The 21,038-nt window shown below is 42.2% G+C and overlaps 1 protein-coding gene across 1 annotated transcript in view; it reads left to right on the top strand.

The window, feature by feature from the left end:
* The window catches only part of THSD4 (thrombospondin type 1 domain containing 4), a 542,551-nt gene that overhangs the window by 217,178 nt on the left and 304,335 nt on the right, over nt 1-21,038 (top strand). Inside the window, exon 6 of the mRNA XM_060153293.1 lies at nt 12,763-12,899. Coding sequence (XP_060009276.1) covers nt 12,763-12,899 — 137 coding nt within the window. The remainder of the gene's footprint in view (nt 1-12,762; nt 12,900-21,038) is intronic.

Raw genomic sequence — 21,038 nt, forward strand, 5'->3', positions numbered from 1 at the left:
CTCATTTGTCCAAATCCTTGTTTGTCTTCGGGAAGTGAAATGCTTGCATTTGATTGTGATTGGGATGGATTGACGTCTTTTCAAGTCCTGTGGAGGAATGAAAGCCAAGCTTACTCAGAGGGATTACTCCCCTGCTTTCAGTCGGGTTGAATGTTGCATTCGTTTGGTAAATAGTGGTGGAGGGTCCCACCCCTGCCCTTTTCTCTGGGTGGTTGTGCATATTTGGACAGAACGTGTTCTGCCTGCAGAGAAGACCCGAAAAAAGTCTCTTAGCAAATAACTAGGACCTGAAAGGGACAAACGAGGCTGGCTGGTGAGGCCTTTCAGTGTCACAGTTCCCGTCTTAAGGTTAAAAATGATCCCTTTCCACACTTGTCATGTCAATTCCATGGGCCACCATGCAAGAGTAAATTCACCAAGCCAGCAAGGAGGAGAGCCTTCTTGGTTCCTGGCTCTTATAGAGCTTCCGGAAAAAGGCAGGAGTCTAGCTGGTCAAAGCAGCCGCTGGCTGGGGTTGTTTGTGTCTGTCCCGTGTTTGTGCATGTGCAAGTGGCCTCTGCTCTGTCTGTCTGGCTGTTTATTTTGTTTGGAAAGCTCCTGGCTGTCTGGGATCGTATCTATTCATCCCCCTCTGTACAGAGGCATGTAAATGAGCTTGTTAATTCAATCAAACAATTGATTAGGCTGTTGTTTTAATGTGCTCAGCGCTGTCCTAGGCACAGCAGGAGGGCATGAAAGATGCCTCAGTGGGGTCTTTATCTGTGACCTTGAATAGCTCCGGAGCCTTTCTGAGCCTCCTGTTCTTATCTGTGGAGCTAGAAGGTCAGACTACCTGATTTCTAGGACTCTTCCGGCTCTGAGGTTCTCTGTTTGAGGTCATGAGAGATGGAAAGAACTGAAGCCAGCTAAAAAATAAGATCTGTTGTGGTAGAGAATACAAATGAGTTATGTAGAAAAATATGTCCTTTGGTTGTATCCAGCGTAAGGTTGCTAGAAAATAAAGAACGTCCAGTTAAATTTGAATTTCAGATAAACAAATCATTGTTTAATGTATTTAGCCTAAGTATGTCCCATACAACATATCTTATGCATCTGAAAAATGTAACTGGGCATTCTGCACTTTATCTGGCAACCCCGATCCAGAGAGATCATGAGAACTGTGGACTTAAAGAAGGGTCACCTCTCCAGGCTCACTCCTCTCCAGGCTGTCTCTCCAGCCACACTGGCCTTCTTTCCACTCCTCCTACCACAGGGCCTTTGCACAGGCTGGTACCACTGCTTGAGATGGCTTACTCTCCATCCCCTCTCTCATAAAACTAATTCATTCTTCAGATTTCAGTTCAAAAGTCACTTCCTCAGTAAAGCCTTTCCTGATACCCTAGACAGAGTGTATTTCTCTGTTCTATATTCCCTGGGAGACTCTGCCTTCACAGCACTTGTCACAGTTTTTAATGTTTGTGTATTTCACAATCATATGCTGGAGGTAGGGTTTGTGTTGGTAGATTGGAATGTCAAGGACATTCTGGAGAGGTGAACAAAAGAAATAGAGCCACAGAGGTGAGAATGCCCACGGTGTGTTTCCAGAACAATGAAGAGAGTAGTCGAGTCGTTAGTTAGTGAAAGACCCACTTGTAGAGAACAATGTCCTCGAACCCCATCTTAGGGTCTGGACATAGATTTTCTGAGGAGAGTGACGAACTCGGGATGGCTGCAAGAGGAGTGGTAATGCGACGAAAGTCTTTCTTCAGCGGGTTTTATGAAGCCCCAGAAGGGAAAGCTGAGTCCAAGCTTAGCTGGGGCTCCTTGAAGTTCTCCCCTGAATTCTGAGAATTTGTCATACTAAGCCATCCAAACTTCCTTCCTGCTGAAACCTTCTTTTTCTAGTGTCTTATCAGGTCTGCTCTTAAATGTTTAGAAGAGAGAGCCTTTGTTAGAACCACTGCTTGCTACGTGGATTTGCTGCATCTGCCCACACATTCGTGCAATAAGCTTTACCACCTTATGGATCAGCGCATATTGTGTTCTTATCACTGTTGATTGCTTTGGCCTGGCGCCAACAGACTCTGGAAGATACATGTGTGCATACGCACTTATATACATGAACATACTTATACACGTAATGCACACATAAATAAGGACACATATACACACGAATATATGCACACAGGCATTCCTACACGCAGATACATGCAACATACATACATACTACACACATGTAAACATACCCACACATATACACACATACCTATACATATATATATTTTTTACTACGATAATGGCAGGAGATGGGAAGTCAAGCCACCCTCCTCTGGGTGTTGCCTGCAGAGATGGTGTCATTTCCTCTGCCTCTGAGCTTCTCTGGCCTCTGAGGTTTTTACTTTACATGGAAGTTGGTACCAGAGTTCCCTTCCCCAGCTTCCTTCTCGGAGCTCTCAACCGCCTCAGTCCTTAACAAGAAAAACCCCAGCCACATTGTTTTGCTGGAGGATATGTATATATGCCGTATTTTAATATATCCACATCCACTCAGATAGATATATATTTTTCCATAAGAAACTGGTTATGACCTCCCACTTCTGTTGAAGCTGTCAAGCTGCTTTCCTGACAGTTGGCCAAACTGGCTTTCTACTGACAGAACCCCTTTCACACTGTCATTTTTTTATTAAATGTAACATTTTAAGATGTAGCACTCCATGTCACACAGCTTGAAGAGTTTTGAACAGCAGGATCTTTTTCCATAATGGTATTTGTTTTCAGTCACTTTTTCCAGCTTTGGATTTACTATGACATGAGAGAAAAAGAACACACTTCAGAAGAAAGGTTGGGTAACTCAGACAAAGTTGGCTTAACCAATTCCTGTGAAATTACGTGTCTAGGAACTCTCTCCAAATGGGAAGCTACTGCTGTTCCACGTTCTGCTATGTGGAAAAGTGCAAGGAATGCTAGCCGCGGTGCTTCGTAGAACTCAAGACAAGTGTGTTCATTCTTTCTACGAGAATGATGGTCTTGCATGCCCTGGGCTGCCGATCTGCCTCGGCAGCCTCATCTCAGCTCATCTTCCCTTGCTCTCTACTTCCGCCATGGAGGATGTCTCTCACCCCTCGAACGGGCCATGTGCGGTGATGAGCTTGCCTGAGCCTCAGGGCCCTCATCCTCCAGGGGTGAGGATTAGCTGAGTCAATGTACATAAAGAGTCTGGCACATAGTAGGTGCTCAGTAAGCAGTAGACATAAAAATTGTAAAAGGCAGGAAGAGGTTAGGCAGCCGGAGGCAAATGCAGATGCTAAAGAAAGAGAAGTTCCTTTTCCCTCTCCGTTTCCTGCATAGTACGGACCATACCTGCCAGCTCAGAAGGGAACTTCCTCCTTGAATGGCCTCTTGATTACAGTCTCCACTGGCTGGCTTGCATGTATAAAACTGTAACCTTTGATTTAGTTAGCTGAACATCATTTTGTGTGTCAGCTTTGGCAGTGCATTCCCAGGGTGTCAACTGGTGGTCTGGTTGCTGGGTGGGTCTCCTTTCCCCATCCTGGTTCAATAGTACCAATTAGAAGAATGGTTCTCAAAGTGTGGTTCCTGGGCCAACAGCATTAGCATCACCTGGGAACCTGTTAGAAAGGCAGATGCTGGGTTTGCCAAGAATCAGAAACCTAATGAATCAGAAACTCTGGGGCTGGAGTCCATCAGTCTGTGTTTTAATGAAACCTCAAAGTGATTCTGAGTACACTAAAGTTTGAGAACCACCATTAAAGTGTTACCTACTAGAAATGTGTGTAAGTGTGAGCAGTGCTAAGAGGAATTTAGCATCTCTGCAACATTGAGCCAATGGTTTTTCAGAATTTAAAAAAGGCATTTTGTGTACTGTTTTTCGTCCAGATCTCCAAGTCTGTGAAGACTGTCAATTAAATAAGATTCAAATTTTAAATTACATAGTTGCAGTGCGGGATGGAAGGTTAGGGGTATTATTGTCCATAATTGATAAGCTGTATGCTTTTGTATTTAAGTTTTTATGATGGAATGCACGCCCAAACAATTTCCTTTTCAGAACAGGAAAAGCTAAGAATTAATCCTGCCCCTCTTCTCTACTTTTTCAAACAGTTTTCTAATTCCAGAGAAGAGTCTGGGCTCTTAGAAACATCCTTCTCATCTTATTTTCCATAACTTTGTCCTGGAAAATGCAGTCTGGGGGAAAGCAGTTTATATAGTAATCATCTGCGTCTAGTGCAGAATTTGGAGTCCAAGGGCAGGCAGATCCTTCATCATAAACAGGAGAATTAGCATGTAGATAATGTAGTTGGCAGAGGTGAAGCCCGGCATGGCTATGGCTGTAGCTCTGGCTGCCCTGCATTATTCACCCCCAAGCAAATGCTGCAAACTCCGTGCCCATTGCTAGGACTTTGGGCAAACACCTCTTTATTTTATATAAACACTGCATACACAGTTAAGACAGTGCATCCACATGTTTCTAATTCGTTTACACTTCACTCATCAGCATGTGTTGGGTGAGCACCCTGCCACGTCTGAGTTTTATGAGCTCCGTTTACGAGGCTGCTTTTCTTGAACAGGGATATCACATATTCTACCAAAAAAATGGAACTTGAGCCTGGGAAACGAGGGCTTCAGTGTTAAACTTGGAGTGAACTTGTGAAGTTTGAATGGATCCGAAACTAAGCACAGATGTTATCCATTCTCCAAGAATAGCCTCACGTATTTATTCACAGAATGTCTCTCCTCTTTTCTTACCTGAAATTTTCTCTCTACTTAAGGGAAGGCAAAAGAATGTGCATTTGTGGGGAAAGCTTGAACCTCATTTCCTGCCACTTTGAGGCGTCTCCCTCTTGCCTACTAAGAGATAATGCAAGCCTTGGTAGTAGCAAAGCCGGCTAAAATCTAGAACCTTCAGCAACGTGTTGCTTTCTTGGAAAGCAACATTTTTGCTCTCCCACTTATGCTGAGTTCCTGAAAAGACAGCAAGGAGTTTTATAGTTTTGTGTTAATTTTGAATAGAGATGGAAAGGACCTACCACTGATAGAAACTGTACAGGATTCTATTTCTCAGAACCCAAATTGTTGGAGTTATTTTTAAAATTCTTTTTAAAATTAATTTTTATTGTTTAAGTTACCCATGCATGTATCTTACAGAGTCAAATAACTCTACAAACTTTGCCCCCTCCAGTATTTCTTCCTCCCCAATAATTTTAGCTGTTCTTTTGATATTGACTTTCTTATCTCTGAATAATGTTTATATCATTACTTCTGGATTTTTCAGTTTCAGGTACTTTCTGTTGAAGGTGACGATGTAGCCCTCTTTCATCATCCTCTCCCTCCACCTCACCACACATACACACTTCCCATCCTACACACTGTCAATGTAATTATGTTGTAATTTTGGTTAGATTAATAACCATTGCTTACAGTATGCCTATGTGCATGCGCTTCCATGCGCTGAGCCATGATAGTGTACTAGGTCAGATCTCCAGGATGCTAATCCTGAGAAAGAGATTTGTGCCCAGTGTTTATTAGGCAGTGATTCTGGAACTATGCCTGTGAGGGGTGTGAGATGCAGGAATGAACAGCCCTGAGCTGGGAATTACCCCAAACTAAGACGGGATGGGCCACTGTACAACCACATGGACCCGTCCTTGGACAGGGGCTATCCCCGGGAAGGAGGTTGGTGAGGCAGTTCCCTTAGGCTGGGGGCAAGTTCCAGAAAGACACAGCTGTGAGCTAACAGCAGGCAAAACTCCCAGCTGCTGGGAGAATCCTGACTTGGATTGGGATGGTAATGGTAGATAATCTGAGCACCCTAACACCCTGGTCCTGGGCACTTGATGGGCTCCTTCAATCTGGAAACAGAAATTTTCTTGTTATTTATGTGATGATTTCTTGGGGATCTAGGAAGCTAACTGCTGCTGCTGCTGCTTTTTAAAAAAAATAACAGCTTTATTGAGATAAAATTCACATACCATAAAAGCCACCAATTTAAATAGTACAATTTAGCAGCTTTTAGTATACAGTCATACAACCATCACCATTATATAATTTCAGAACATTTTCATCACCCCAGGAAGAAAGTCCATACCCATTAGTAGTCACTCCACACTCTCGCCTCCCTCCAGCCCCTGGCAACCACTAATCTACTTTCTACCTCTATATGTTTGCCTATTCTGAATATTTGATATAAATGTAATTATACAATATGTGACTTTTTGTGACTGGCTTTTTTCTCTTAGCATAATGTTTTCCAGGTGCCTCCATGTTGTAGCATATATCAGAGCTTCATTCCTTTCTTTTGTCACGTAATATTTCCTGTATGGATATACCACATCATGTTTATCCATTCATCACTTGGACGCTTGGATTGTTTCTACTTTTTAGCTATTATGAATAACGCTGCTATGAATTTTCATATACAAGTTTTTGTGAAGATGTGTGTTTTCATTTCTCATTGGTGTATTCCTAGAAGTGGAATTGCTGGCTCATATGGTAACTCTACATTTAACATTCTGAGGAACTCTCAAATGTATTCCAAGGAAGCTGTTTCATCTTACAATAATATCAGCATTGTAAGAGGGTTCTGATTTCTCTACATCTTTGCCAGTGTTCTTATTGTCTTTTTTTTTTTTCAGCCATCCTGTGTGTGAAGTGGTATCTCGTGGTTCCAATTTGTATTTCCCTAATGACTAATGATATTGAGCATCTTTTCATGTGCTTATTAGCCATTTGCATATCTTCCTCAGAGAAATGTCTATTTAAGTCCTTTTTTAATTGGAATCTCTTTTTATCTTTTAGTTATAAAAGTTCTTCATAGATTCTGGATACAAGTCCCTTATCTGGTATATGATTTGCAAAAGTTTTGTCTCATTCAGTGGGTTGCCATCTCATTTTCTCAATAGACTTCTGCGATAAAGTCCAATTTATCTTGTTTTTTCTTTTGTCACTTGTCCCTTTGATGTCATATCATCTAAGAAACCATTGATAATCCAAAATCATGAAGATTTATGCCTATGCTTCCTTCTAGAAATTTTATAGTTTTAGCTTTTACATTTAGGTTGATGATCCATTTTGAGTTAATTGTTATATATGCTGTGAGACAGGGGTCCAGCTTCATTCTTTTGCATGTAGATATGCAAACTTGTCCCAACACCATTTGTTGCAAAGACTATTCTTTCCTCATTGAATTATCTTGACACCCTTGTCAAAAATCAATTGACCATAAACATAAGGGTTTATTTCTGGACTCTCAGGTCTCTTCCATTGATTTGTGGTCTAGCCTGTGATAATATCACACTGTCTTCATTACTGTAGTTTTGTAGTAAGTTTCAAAATCAGGAAGTATGAGTCCTCCGACTTTGTTTTTCTTTTTCAAAGTTATTTTGGCTATTCTTGGTTCCTTGTATTTTCATATAAATTTTAGGATCAGCTTGTCAATTTCTGCAAAAAAAAGACAGCTGATATTTTGATTAGGATTGCACTGAATCTGTAGATCAATTTTGGGGAGTATTGCCCTCTTAACAATATTGTCTTTCGATCCATGAACATGGAATTTCTTTCCATTTATTTAGATCTTCCTTAGTTTCTTTCAACAGTGTTTTGTATTTTTCAATGTGTAAGTCTTACACTTCTTTTGTTAAATTTGTTCCTAAGTGTTTTCTTCTTTTTGATGCTATTGTAAATGCTATTTTTACAATAAAAAATAATGCTATTATTTTAAGGTTGTTTTATTGATAGTGTATAGAAATATAATTGATTTTTGCCTATTGATCTTATATCCTGTAACTTTGATGAACTTGTTTATTGGTGCACTTAAAATTTTTTCTGTACACAAGGTCATGTCATCTGTGAAAACAGATAGATACTTTCTTTTACTTCTTTCTTTTCAATCTGGATGCCTTTTCTTTTTCTTGTCTATTTTGCCCTGGCTAGAAGCTTGTTTTGTTTTTTGTTTTTGTTTGTTTTTTGTTTCTCTAAAATAAGTAGTAATGTCCCCTCTCTGTTCCTAATTTTAGTATTTTGAGTCTTCTCTCTTTTATTCTTGGTTAGTCTATCCAAAAGTTTGTCAATTTTTTTCCCTTTAAAAAAAGCCAACTTCAGTTTCATTGATTTTCTCTGTTGTCTCTCCCTTCTGTGTTTAATTTATTTCCATTCTAGTTTCCTTCTTCCTGTTGGCTTTGAGTTCAGTTTGCTCTTCTTTCTTCAATACTTAAGGTGGGAGATTAAGTTATTGATTTGAGATCTTTTTTAACATAGGTGTTTATAGCTATAAATTTCCCTCTAAGCACAACTATAACTGCATCCCATAAGTTTTGGTATGATGTGTTTTAATTTTTATAAATCTCAAAGTTTTTTCGAATTTCCCCTGAGTTTTTTTTCCTTAATCAGTTATTTAGAAGTATGTTGTTTAATTTCCACATATTTTTGAAATTCCTAAATTTCTTTCTGCTATTGATGCCTAATTTCATTCCATTGTGATCAGTAAGCATACTTTGTATGATTTCACTCCTCTTAAATTTATTAAAGCTTGTTTTGTGATCTAACATTTGTTCCCTCCTGGAGAATGTTTCATGTGTACCTGAGAGGAATGTGTATTCTGCTCTTCTTGGGTGGAAGGTTCTATAGATATCTACTGGCTCTAGTTGTTCTATCCATTATTGAAAGTGGAGTATCAACGTTTCAAACTATTATTGTTGAATTGTCTGTTTCTCCTTTCAATTCTGTCAGTTTTTGCTTCATGTATTTTGGGGTTTCATTGTTTGTCTTCCTGATGGATTTTATAATTGTAAAATGCTCTTATTTGTCTTTGGTAAAAATGTTTGTCTGGAAGTCTGTTTGGTCTGATATTAGTATAGCCACTCCAGCTTTTTCCAATGTTCTCTTTGCTTTTATGAAGGAGCTGATTTTCAAAGGCTTTTAGCTAACCGTTCTGGAAAGTAGAACCTCTGACTAATTCTTAAATACGCTTATAGATAATTTTTCTGTTTTTAGGCCTGCTTTCTCCCCTATTTCCAAAGTTGCCTTCTGGAGATGGTACAATACTAGGTAGTTTCATTGCTTCAATTCCTGCTTAAGATCCATTTGCTTGGGTCTGTCTGCTAAGTCATTTCCATGGATCCTTCTGCTTCCCACCTTCCAAAATTTTATAACTGTTAGCTCTTTTTCTATATCCTTTGCCCTTTATCACTTAAAAATGTCTTTCCTCTTAGATCAATGGATTTTCCAATTAAAGAGTTCAATGAGTGATTTAAACATTTAACCTGTGTTTGAGGGTAAACCCTTTAGCTGTTAGTCACTTTATTCTAAGCAACCTGAATTTTCTTGTATATTCTCCAGAATTTTTAAAAATGATCAGAGGGCTGTTTTACTATCAGGGATCCAGGCAATATCCTAAATTAAAAAATAGTGCTTGTATTAACTTTTAAATTTAGGCATGGAATTTGAACATCTTTGATTCAATGTAAGAATAATCAGCTGCTTCCAGGTCTATTCACTACTTGATTTTTCATAGAGCAGTTGTTCCCAAACTTGACCATGCACTAGAATCACCCAGAGGACCTGTCAAAATACAGGTTTCCAGGCTCCATCCCCAGGGTTTCTGATTTAGGAGTTGGAAGTGAGGCCCAAGAATTTGCATTTTCAACAAGTTCCCAGGTGATGCTGATGCTTCTGGTCCTGGGACCACACTGAGAGTCACTACCTCTGTGGTGTGTGGAATGTAAAGGTATTCCCTGTGGGGGTGGGGAGGACTTTTAGGAAGCAGACGAGAGCAGAGAGGGAGAGCAGTAAGGGGGAGATAAGCGCGGAGGAGAAGGATGTGCCCACTTGCTCTTATCCTGTTGTTCTAGCTTGTGCTCTCCTGTTTTGTCCCCTCTCTCTTCAAGGAGGAAACCATGACAAAATCTGCTTAGAGAAGAGGCTCTTGACATCAGAATTGTAATTCTGTTCAAGGGGAGAAAAAAGGAGTGAAATGACCATCCATGAAAAACATTAAACTGTAGCCCTGCAGATGTGTTTTTATGTGGCATTTTAAAGTGGTTGAGGAGTATGAGCAGGGTCTGGAGAAGTCAGGGCTAATGTAATTTTTTTTTTTTCTTGCGGTACGCGGACCTCTTACTGTTGTGGCCTCTCCCATTGTGGAGCACAGGCTCCGGACGCGCAGGCTCAGCAGCCATGGCTCACAGGCCCAGCTGCTCCGCGGCATGTGGGATCTTCCCGGACCGGGGCGCAAACTCGTGTCCCCTGCATCAGCAGGCGGACTCTCAACCACTGCGCCACCAGGGAAGCCCGCTAATGTAATTTTATGAGATGCTCTACATGCAATATTGCTAAGGCAGCAGGATTCTGGGCAATTTTGTCAGGTAGTCATTTGTCCCCAGGTTTCAGTTATCTCCTAGGATCCCCCTTTTCCTTGTTGCAAGTCTGAGAAGGCAGGGACACTGCCTAAGCCACATAGGCAGAGGGTCAGACCTAGTAGCTGGTTTGGGCCACACGTAGGAGAAACTCAGACTTAAGGCCGTTCCTCTGGGTTATTTTCATGTAGCCATTTGCTGTCATTGTCTCATGTTCAGCCATCTTTCTTTGTTCTCAGAATGTTCTTCCATAGTATGGTTGCAAATATTGAGGGTTAAAGCTGTAGCTGCCAGTGACAGTATTCCAAAGGATAGAGGTAATTGGGAGGAAGCCCAGAGAAGTGAGAACTCAAAACCCTTGGCCTCTGTGAGGCTGCCTTTCAGACACTTTTATTACAAAATGCAATGCACCTGGATAGTTCCTGCTGTCACTTCCCAAAGTAAGGAGCTGGGAGAGAGGAAACGGGGTCTGGATACATAGATGACATGAGAAAGCAGGTTGTAGGAGACTAGTTTTCCCTCTAACTTGTCACTTCCTTTCTTAGGCCTGCTGTGTGTGTGTGAAATGTGTGTGTGTGTGTGTGTGTGTGTGTGTAATCCATAAAATGACGGTTTGGTTTCAGACATTCCCAAAGGTGCTTCGTCTCTGGTAATCTTTGACTTTTCCAAGATCACCTCTTATATCTTTTGGGCAGCCAGCGTAGGAAATCAAGTCTCTTGACTTCTCCAGTAGAGCTCAGAGTACACAGAAGATTCAATCTTCCCTAAACCATGTGGTCCCAGAGGTTGCCTGTGATTTCCTGTTAGCGATTTTCAATGGCTTTGGAGTAGAAGGAAGTTCGTTGCTATGACAGTCAGGCAGCCACACTGGGGAAAGTATGATGTATTGTGTTGTGTAGGAAAAAGTTAGTATTATCCAATGCAGTAATCAGATTTTCAGACAAAGTCATGACCCTGGAACATGCTGTTTATGGCTGAACATAGCATTAGTCCTGTCTCCAAAAGCAGTTAAACAAAATCAGTGTGTACTTGGCATGTCTTTCTCCCTTGGATATGGAAATATATCTCACCTGAACATTCTTCTCATTCTTATTTTGGAGGCAACTAGATTGCTCTGAAAATATTAGTTGTAGCAGTAATTAATTTAGCATTTATTGAGCACCAGGCTTTGTGCTGGTGAAGTACTTTTTGTGAAGTAACAAAAATATAAAGAAACACCCCGAGGTAGGGGAATCTATCTAGTGGGGAGAGAGAAGAGAAAGGCAAAAACAAAAACAAAAAAAAACCCAAAGGCCAATATTCATTTATCTATCCCTCCTTTTATTCCTCAGGGATTTATTGAGCATTCGCTATGTGCCCAGCTCTCTACTGAGTGTTGGGGATATAAAAGTGAATAAGATAGACACATCTCTGTGGTCCCTCAAAGCCATGCTTCAAATGAAGTTTGTTTAACCTTATAGTAGGGGAGACTGGGTCAGCCTGTGATGGATGGACGTATAGAGTAGATCAGGATCTGTGGAGGGCTTCCCAGAGGGGGTGACCTGGGAACTAAAGCAAAGTAGAAACAGGTGCTAGCCAGAGGAGCAGCGAAACAATGGCTGGACAGAGGAAGTGCTTAATTGGGGATAGAATGCAGATTTAAGGAGGAACAGGAGGAAATGAGACTATAAAGGTAGGCAAGGTTCAGCTCCTGAAAGATGTTTTCTCCCTTGCTGAGGACTTCGGACTCCAAACTAAGGTGATAGGGAAACCACTTAAATATCTGGTAATGGAGGAATTATTACAGGAAACTCAGCCATGTAAAAGAACATAAAATGATATAATTGTATAGATTTCAAATAATAAAAAGTAGAACATAAATATTGTGTGCTCACTGTGATTGCTGATTTATACGATATAATTTTGACTATGTTAAAGCATGGGAGGATGTCTAAAAGGGGAGTCTATTATTTGCATTGTGAGATTCTTTAAGAATTCCTTTACAGTATTCACTAGCATCGAATCTCTACTATGTGCCTATAGATCAAGATACAACCCCTTCTCTCTACCATCAAATAGAGAGAGAGATCTAATAACTTTCACGCATTTTAAAAGGTGTGTGACTATGAGATGTCCAGAATAGGCAAATACACAGAGACAAAGAATAGATTTGGTGGCTGCCAAGGTCTCGCGGGGAGGAGAGAATTGGGAGTGACAGCTAACACGTCCAGTGTTTCCTTTTTGGGGTGATAGAAATGTTCTGGAATTAGTTCACGGGGATGGTTGTACAACACTGTGAATATGCTAAAAACCACTGAAATGCACACGTTGGTTAAAATGGTTAATTTTATGTTATGTGAATTTTATCTCAATAAAAAATATAGAAAAAAATAAAGATGCTTATTGATTATTGGGTTGTGTTTTTCTTTTTCGGTAGCCAAGGGCAATCGGAAGTGTGAGCTGAACTGCCAGGCAATGGGGTACCGCTTCTACGTACGGCAGGCGGAGAAGGTCATTGATGGTACCCCCTGTGACCAGAACGGCACGGCCATCTGCGTGTCTGGGCAGTGCAAGGTAAGTGCCCCTGGACTGGCGTATCTGGAGTGGGTCTCGGGTGTTTGATCTGTGCCTGCCGACTGCACTGTTCCCCAGGCTGTGGCGTGCTTCCTCCCCACATGTTATGGTCCCCTCCACTCCAAACTATAAGCTCTGGGAGAATTGCGTAAGACAGGGCGGCTTGTTTTGCTCCGTGTTTTTGATCTTTGGGAGTTGCCAAGTCTCACTCTGGCATTTCAGTTATTAAGTGACTTATGCATGTTTATATCACGTGCGTCGTAAGAAACTCGGCGATCTTTCCTTGTTGGATCCAAAGCTTCTTCCTTCCCTCTGAAGTGGAGGTTATGAAAAGGGCACTGCTGGATCAGTCAAGAAGCAGTTGAAGTCATCAGGGTGGCATTTTAAGGGCATGGCATATTTTATCTTGCCTCCCACCAGCTGGGGCCAGCTTCCAAATGAAAGTTGTCTAGTGCCTTTATAGCTGAAGTTGTACTTTCAACAGGAAGTTTTTAGCCTCCTTGTACTTCTGAAGTCTGTTCCAGGAACTCCCCGCCCTGCATTCTGCAAACATTCTGGTCTGTAGAGAATCCCTGTGGGATGCTCCCCTTTGACAGAAAGCACCATGTGGTTAAAAATAGGTGCCCCAGAGGAGATGGTACCAATGCCACAGCCACATTAATTGGAGCCTGGATGTCGACCCTCCTTTCATCTATAAATGTAAGAGTGGAGGTCTGACTCTAGCAGGTAGATGACTCTTTGGAGCCCAGACTAAGATTCTATCTTAATTAACAGTTGCTGGCAGGACTGAGTTTCATCAAAGGAAGAGCTCTTGGGCTGTCACGTCTGAAAGTTCCTGTTCTACTTTCAACGTAAATTGCCACTGTGTTTAGTATTAGAGCTATTTGAGTATGATTTATAAGCACCCGCCTTCCCCTTCCAGCCTTTTTCTTAATGAGGTTTTAAATAGGATACAAAATAATTTATCAGAGCAGTATGGATATTCTCGGATTGTGAATAAAGGAAGGAAAAAGCTGTCATTTGATACCTGATGCATGTGAGGTTGTCTTCGGATGAGCAAGAAACCCCCAGAGCATTGACGCAGTACAAGAGAGGTAGGGAGTATGATGGGAAGCACGCTGAAGGCTGGGACCTATCTGGCCTCCAATTTCTGCTCGTTTGGAAAAAACTGGGTTTCACGCATCCCCTCTATCCTTACTGTCCTCAGATAATACCCAAAGGAGTTCCGTTAGTGTTTTGTGGTTTCCGGCTCAACTAGTCCCTGCTTCTAAATGCTACTGAACCAGAAATAAGGCACCTTTTAGCAACCTAGCTTTTTCTTTCAGATCCTGAATCAACTGTTCTATTTCCTGAATACAGGTGCACACTGCTGGGAGGTGGTGTAGTTTAGTGGTTAAAAACATGCCCTCTGAAGTCAGACTGCTTGGGTGTTCAATTCCTACCTCTTCCGTGATTGACTGTGTGACCTTGTACAAGTGCCGTAAGCTCTCTGTGCGTGTACATCATTTGCAACAGGAGGAGGATGGTACCTACTTCCTGCATTGTAGTGAGGAGTCACAAGCCAATACACATAAGGTCCTCATAACAGGTCTGCCACTTAGGAAACATGCTGGCTTTTCTTAGTATTATGTTTGCTTATATGCCCACATACGTCCTGTTGTATATGAGTTTTCTATGCGAAAGTATTTCCTTTTTTTTTTTTTGCAGATTGTAGATTTGTGAGATTCACATTATCTTTTGAGGCAGTGTTCTTACACTGTAGTGTGACTCCCAGGGGGATGGCAGACTCTATATTGGTAGGTCTAGGGAAGGGCCTGAGTGGTCTGTTTCTTAAACTTTAATACTGTATCTTACTTGACCTAGTATATCCAAATTATTATCATTTCAACATGTAATCCATATAAAAATTAGTAATGACACATCGTTACATTCTTTTTCCTGTTAATTCTTCAAAATCTGCTGTGTATGTTACTTCTTTCAGTGCAACTCAGACTAGCCACGTTTCATATGCTCCGTAGGCACATGGGAAAAGGTGCTAAACCTCACACGTAATCAGGGAAACTCACCAGATTGCCCAAAAGTTAAAGGTCTGACAATGACAAGTATTGGCAAGGATACGGAGGACTCTTTTTTTTAACTTTTTATTTTATTTTGGAGTAGAGTTGAGTAGTCTGTTTTTCCAACAAGCTCCCATGTGACGCTGATACTGATACTGCTGGTCCGTGGATCATACTTTGAGTAGCAAAATCTTAAAGGACACAGTGATTAAAATACAGTTCACAAAGAACCAGAACTGTAAATATACAGCGGTGAGATGAGTTGGAAGGAAGAGGAAATGTGGTCTCTTTCCACTGGGGGAGCTTGTTTTCTTAGTGTTACATTAAGTGCCTCTAAGCTGATGATACGAAAGGAAAACACACACTTATAAGGACATGGGTATGGATTCGTACAAATTGATGAAAACCAGTGGTGTAGGACAACACAGTTTGAAGATGATAATTGCTGAAAGACTGAGACAGACACTCCCCAGGATGTGAGTAGATGAATAGGAATTTGATGTTACAAGGACAACTTTGATATTACTTCGTATTTGTTCTCTGTGCATTTGCCTGAAATTCGTTCATTGATGTTGTTGGAACCACTGACTGTCGCGTCCTCTTTAGAACTTCAGTCTAAATAATCAGAAGTACATTTGCTTCCCAGGCTGAAGTTCTGTTTAGTTTGCAACTTTCAAAGGGTAAAGTGCCCTTTTCTGAATATTTGATCGGAAGCCCAGAATGCAAGTTGCTATCTCTGCCTCGCTGACCTGTGGCTGAGAGAGCTGTCACTCTCTGACAGGAGCGTCTACGTCTGAAAGAGCTCCAGAAATCCTCTGCTGGATACAGAGAGTTGAAAGCAAACCCGGGCCTGCCACAAAAGTTAATGAAAAGTGACAAGCATTAAATAAGAGTACGAGCTAAACCTACACAAGAGTAGCTGAGGGAGAAGGGCGTCCTCCTGACACCAAGCCACTTCCAAAGCACCCCAGGCCCACCCAGAGCAAGCTGGAACGCTCTGTTCCAGCTCCTGGCAGAGCTCTCCCTGGCCAGCCTGTGTTTACCCTGTTGCTGGAGCTCCACTGGGGTTTTAGATCCAAGAGTTGGAAGAGGGGCTGTAAGAATGCAGAAACCCTTGAGCTCAGGGCTGGAGAACATAGGAATTCCTCGCCAGTCCCTCAGAACTGGGTAACACTTCCTTTCTTTTTTTTTTTTTTTTTGCTGTACGCGGGCCTCTCACTGTTGTGGCCTCTCCCGTTGCGGAGCACAGGCTCCTGACGCGCAGGCTCAGCGGCCATGGCTCACGGGCCCAGCCGCTCCGCGGCATGTGGTATCTTCCCGGACAAAGGCACGAACCCGCTTCCCCTGCATCGACAGGCGGACTCCCAACCACTGCGCCGCCAGGGAAGCCTTAACACTTCGTTTCTTGACAGGGAATGAAGCGTCCTAAATGTTGGCCTCAGACTAAGGACTGCATATCGATAGCCAGGCTTTGAAGGGAGAAAACTCTAGCCCTGACTTGTCCTAAATCAAGAGGGTGTATCTGAAGCCCACAGAGATTCTGCCTTCCTCACCTTAAACTCATCCCTCTAGACATCAGATAGGAACATCTGGCCCGTCTTCAGAGAAGTCTCTGCCCCACCCAGTCATGATTGTCATTGATGGGAATGAAATAGCATTTATGTCTGATTAACAGAGAGCACAGTAACCATTTCTATCATTAAGCATCACATTAAGTGTGCTATGAGTTTTTTTTCCTTGATCTCAGTTTCAAGCTCTGCAAAATTCTGGATTTTCATAGTTTGCTAATGTACATATTATTTTTGCTGACAACTTAATGCAAATAGATGGAACTTTGCCTTCAGAGGTATAGCAGCCATTTGAAAGAACAGGGTCCCTTGGATAAAAACAAAAACAAAACAAAAAAAAAGCACAAAAAACAACCTTAGCTCTCTGGAGACCAGCCTTTCAGAAACCTCAGGCTTTCAAACTTGAATGATCCTGAAAGAGTCAGACTCACCCCAAGACCTACGCTCCCTCCCACCAGAAAAAAATCCCTGATGGTGGAGAAACTGTCCTTGAGTAAGTGCCTTGAAATAATAGGCTGACGCGAAACCTCCATGCAGGAAGGTGTTGAAGCTAATGCACACAGCAAGGAGTTGCTTCTGAGTGTTTACCCTGCGCCAGACACTGTGATGTGTGCTGTTCATACAGAAGGAGGCCTTAAGCCATTTGTCTTCACAATAACTCAGTCATTATTAGTCCCCATTTTACAGAGAACTGTTATGAAGGCAAAATGAGTTGGATAATATTGGCTTTTTAGGGTGAATTGTTAATCAGAGCAGAAAGAGTCATTTAAATGTGATAGGCGGAAACTCTTGTGCTTTAGGGATCTCCCCTATTCTGATTTTATTTTCCTCCCTGCGTCTTTCCAAAACAAACTGTCTTTCTAAAACACATTAGGATATGCCTCTCTTTTGCTTAAACTCCACCTGTGGCTCCCCATTGCCTGTGGAATGAAGTCCAGGCCCTGCATTGTCTGTCTCCTGCCAGGCCTCCTGGGGCCCCGGTGCTGGCTGGGCTGGGATGTGTTGCTCCCTGAGCCGGGGGGCCTGCAGGGTTGTGCCGTCACAAGAATGAACACACTGTCGGGCGGCCTGGAGAGCCGTTCCACCTCCACTCTTGGGCCACCCGGTGGACTCGGCTCAAAAGCCACTGGCTGACCCCACTGAGCCCTGTTTCTGTTCTTGTTCCCACTTCTTGTGATTACTTGTTCCCATCACCACGGCCTACCACCCATCCAGGCCAGGAGCAGTTCCAGGCACGTTGCTTTTGAATAGGTACTTAAAATAAATGTGTAAATGAATTGAGGTACTCGGTGACTTAATCTGTTGCATTTCAGCAAATGAAATTAGTCTTGAATCGAACACAGAGCTTTCTCTTTTGGCTGGGATGGGTAGTTGAGGGCTGATAACACAAGGACATGAAGCCCGCTTGGCTAAATCCCCGGAACCCGAGGCTTTGAAGGTCAGGGAGGATTCCTGGCACCCCCCCAGGCTCCTGTCTTGTTTTTAATTTTATTCACGCTGAATTTCTTGAGTCCGGAAGAGCTAACGACAGGAAGAAGCTAAGCAAGGGTGAGAGCGCAGTCTCCCATGGTGCCTTCTGTTGAGGGAAAAGACCCCCTTCTGCCACCCACCTGCCCTCTTCATTCCTGGTCAGCCAGCACCTTCCACGCGAGGCCCCCCATCCACGCCCTTCACCGCTCGACGGGGGCTTTCATACCTCCTCTCCCAGCTGGGTCCCTGCTCGGCTTCGACCAGGACACATCAGCAGACATTTTCATATTTATTCAGTAAATTAAAGCAAGGTAACTCTTTCCACATGTTCAGAGATAAGCTCTGGACCAGCACGTTGCCGTGACTGGGAAAGAATGACATGATGGGCGTGTGCATCTATGTGCGCCTGTGAGTTCAGTTCCTCCATCCTCTATAAACTGCTGTTGTGCTCTCCTGAACCAAACAGCCCTGTTCATTTCTCTGCCCATCTGCCCTAAGTTGCTTTTTTTTTTCTCTTTTGGTTACTGGCTTTATTGTGTGGGCTTTGCTTAGAGTTCTGTTGTTACTTGAATGAAACCAAGAGAGTCATTGCTTTGAGTAAAGTGTTCTTGCCTGTGCCAGACATGTGCATGAGTCTAGCCTTGAAATAGGGCGGAGAGCTTTTACTTTGCTTGACTTTTGAGCTTATGTGACACTTGGTGGGCTCCCTGTGGCATCCCCACCCCAAGCAAACCGTGTTCTAAAAGTACTTTCTGCTTATATTAAAATAAAATATATTATCATGTTATGTTACAGTTATTTGGACATGTGTCTGAGCTCCTAAAGCAGAGGGAGTGTTATACATATTTGTATCCTCAGTGCTTAAGGTATTAAGATTATTCAATAAATTGAATCAGTTTTAAAAATGTGTACATGAGCGAACCAAAGAACAAATTAGAAATTGGCTTTCCCAACCCCTTTTCCTAAAAATGATCAAGAACAGGATTAACTAAGCATTAAAATTTTAGAGCCCAAGCCCTGCCTGATTGTTCTCAGGGCCTCTTGAAATCTTAAACAGAAACCTAAAGTGAACTTGATGAAATTGGCCTGATTCTATGTACTTCTTTTCCATGATCTATGATTTTTCTCATTTTCAAACATTGGGACCACTACCTAACAAAACTCAGTTTGGATTTCTTAATATGTACTTATGAATTATTAACTAATCATTCATCAATAACCAAGCGATACACATCATTAACTCAACAAATAGTCTTAACTGCTCCCAGCCATACACTGGGCTAGGCATTGGAGATTTAAAAATGGGAAAGTTTAACAAGGTTCCTACCCATATTGAGCTTAATTTAATGGAGAAAGTAATAAAGAGAAAAAGTCGGTTAACAAACAAAAGAAGGACAAATTTTGATGAGCACTTTGAAGTTAATAGTGAACTGAAATAGTGAACAGTGGTGAGAGCACATGTTTGACGGGGTGTCAGGGGAAGGTCTCCGAGGCGAGCAGGGGTCGGGAGAACAAGTGGAGGCTGCACTACCGGCCATGCAGGTCCAGGGACTGGAGAACATGTGTGCCAGGTCTCCAGGCAGGACCCAGTACATATGCGGTGCTCAGGAGCTGATAGATACCAAGGTGATCATTTTGTGTTTTCTTCTGCTCTCTGCCCTTGGGTGAGTCTGGTCTCCCCCTGATGGTGCCATTCTTCTTTCCTCCAAGATACTCACACATCTTCCTGGGTACATGCTGGCTTTAGCAGTAGAAAGCCCTCCATTGGGTCATTCTCTAAGCCGAGCAAGATTGCCCTGGAAACTGGATGATATAATGGGTCGAGAACAGGTTTGGGGGTCAGCCAGGATCTCTAATATCAAAACAGATGAGAGAGGGCTTGCTTAGGTAAGATTGGGGTAGGATGTCCGGAACCTCCAACCTGCCCTTCCTGGTGGTCTGTCCTATACCAGAGTGTCAGAAGAGAGAGAATTTTAGGGTTCCTTTCCCCTGGTCTTCTGAAGGAAGGGGCAGCCTTCCTCCAAAGGAGACTTAAAGGGCTATTCTATCCAATTGGCAGGAGTGCTGACAGGCACTTGTAACTAAGAAATGAGAGGAAGCTTCAGCAAAGTCCCCTGGGCCAGACAAATAGTCCACCTTTGCCCCAGTCCATCTCTATTCCTGCCCTGAACCAAACACAGGCTAGAAGCACTGCCTGAGTATGACCTGTTATGATACAGACGCTACAGTTACGCAACGCTCATTGTATATAAGCTCATCTGCAGATACTTTTCCACAAGGCACGTAATAAAAATTTCAGGGATGCAGAAAATTGTATTGCATATGGAAACCCCAAGGCAGTGTCTATTCAGACTAACAAAGCCAAGGAGAGCAGTCCCCCGCCCCTTTCCCTTTGGCCCCTGTTCACATTCTTGCTGAGTCAGCTCATGTTCTTCACTGATGATATTGACAGAGGATCAGACTTTAAAAAAAAAACCAAGTAGCCTGCTTAGCCTGATGATGACTTTGGTAGAGCCTGAAAGCCCATTCCCCTGACACCAAGTTTGGGCATCTTTTTGTAAGTCAGGTCAAACCAAGGAGTGAGTAGCACTGCTAGTGTGTTAGAAGAGCTTCAGAAAAGTATCCTGAGGTGTTGTGCATCTAGGTAGAAATAGATATTTGAGGGCAGCAGTGCCAGAGGAAACACATGTTTTATTTTGTATTTGTAATAGATAATAATATATTACATGACTCCATTATCAAAAAATGTGATTCCCCTGTCTCCATCCACCCAGTTTCCCATTCCCCAACAGGAAATAACCACTCTCTGATAGTTCCTTTTTTAAGGCAGATGCTTTCACGCACTTACCAGCCCATTCGTATTATATTATTTTCCCTTTGTCTTGGCAAATATGGTCTGGACCTTGCTTTTCTTTTTTCTTTTAAAAATTATTTATTTATTTATCTGTTTGTTTATTTTATTGAAGTATAGTTGATTTACAATGTTGTGTTAGTTTCTACTGTACAGCAAAGCAATTCGGTTATACATATATATATTCTTTTTT

This window comes from Lagenorhynchus albirostris, chromosome 1 (assembly GCF_949774975.1).
Source record: "Lagenorhynchus albirostris chromosome 1, mLagAlb1.1, whole genome shotgun sequence".
Taxonomy (NCBI): Eukaryota; Metazoa; Chordata; class Mammalia; order Artiodactyla; family Delphinidae; genus Lagenorhynchus; species Lagenorhynchus albirostris.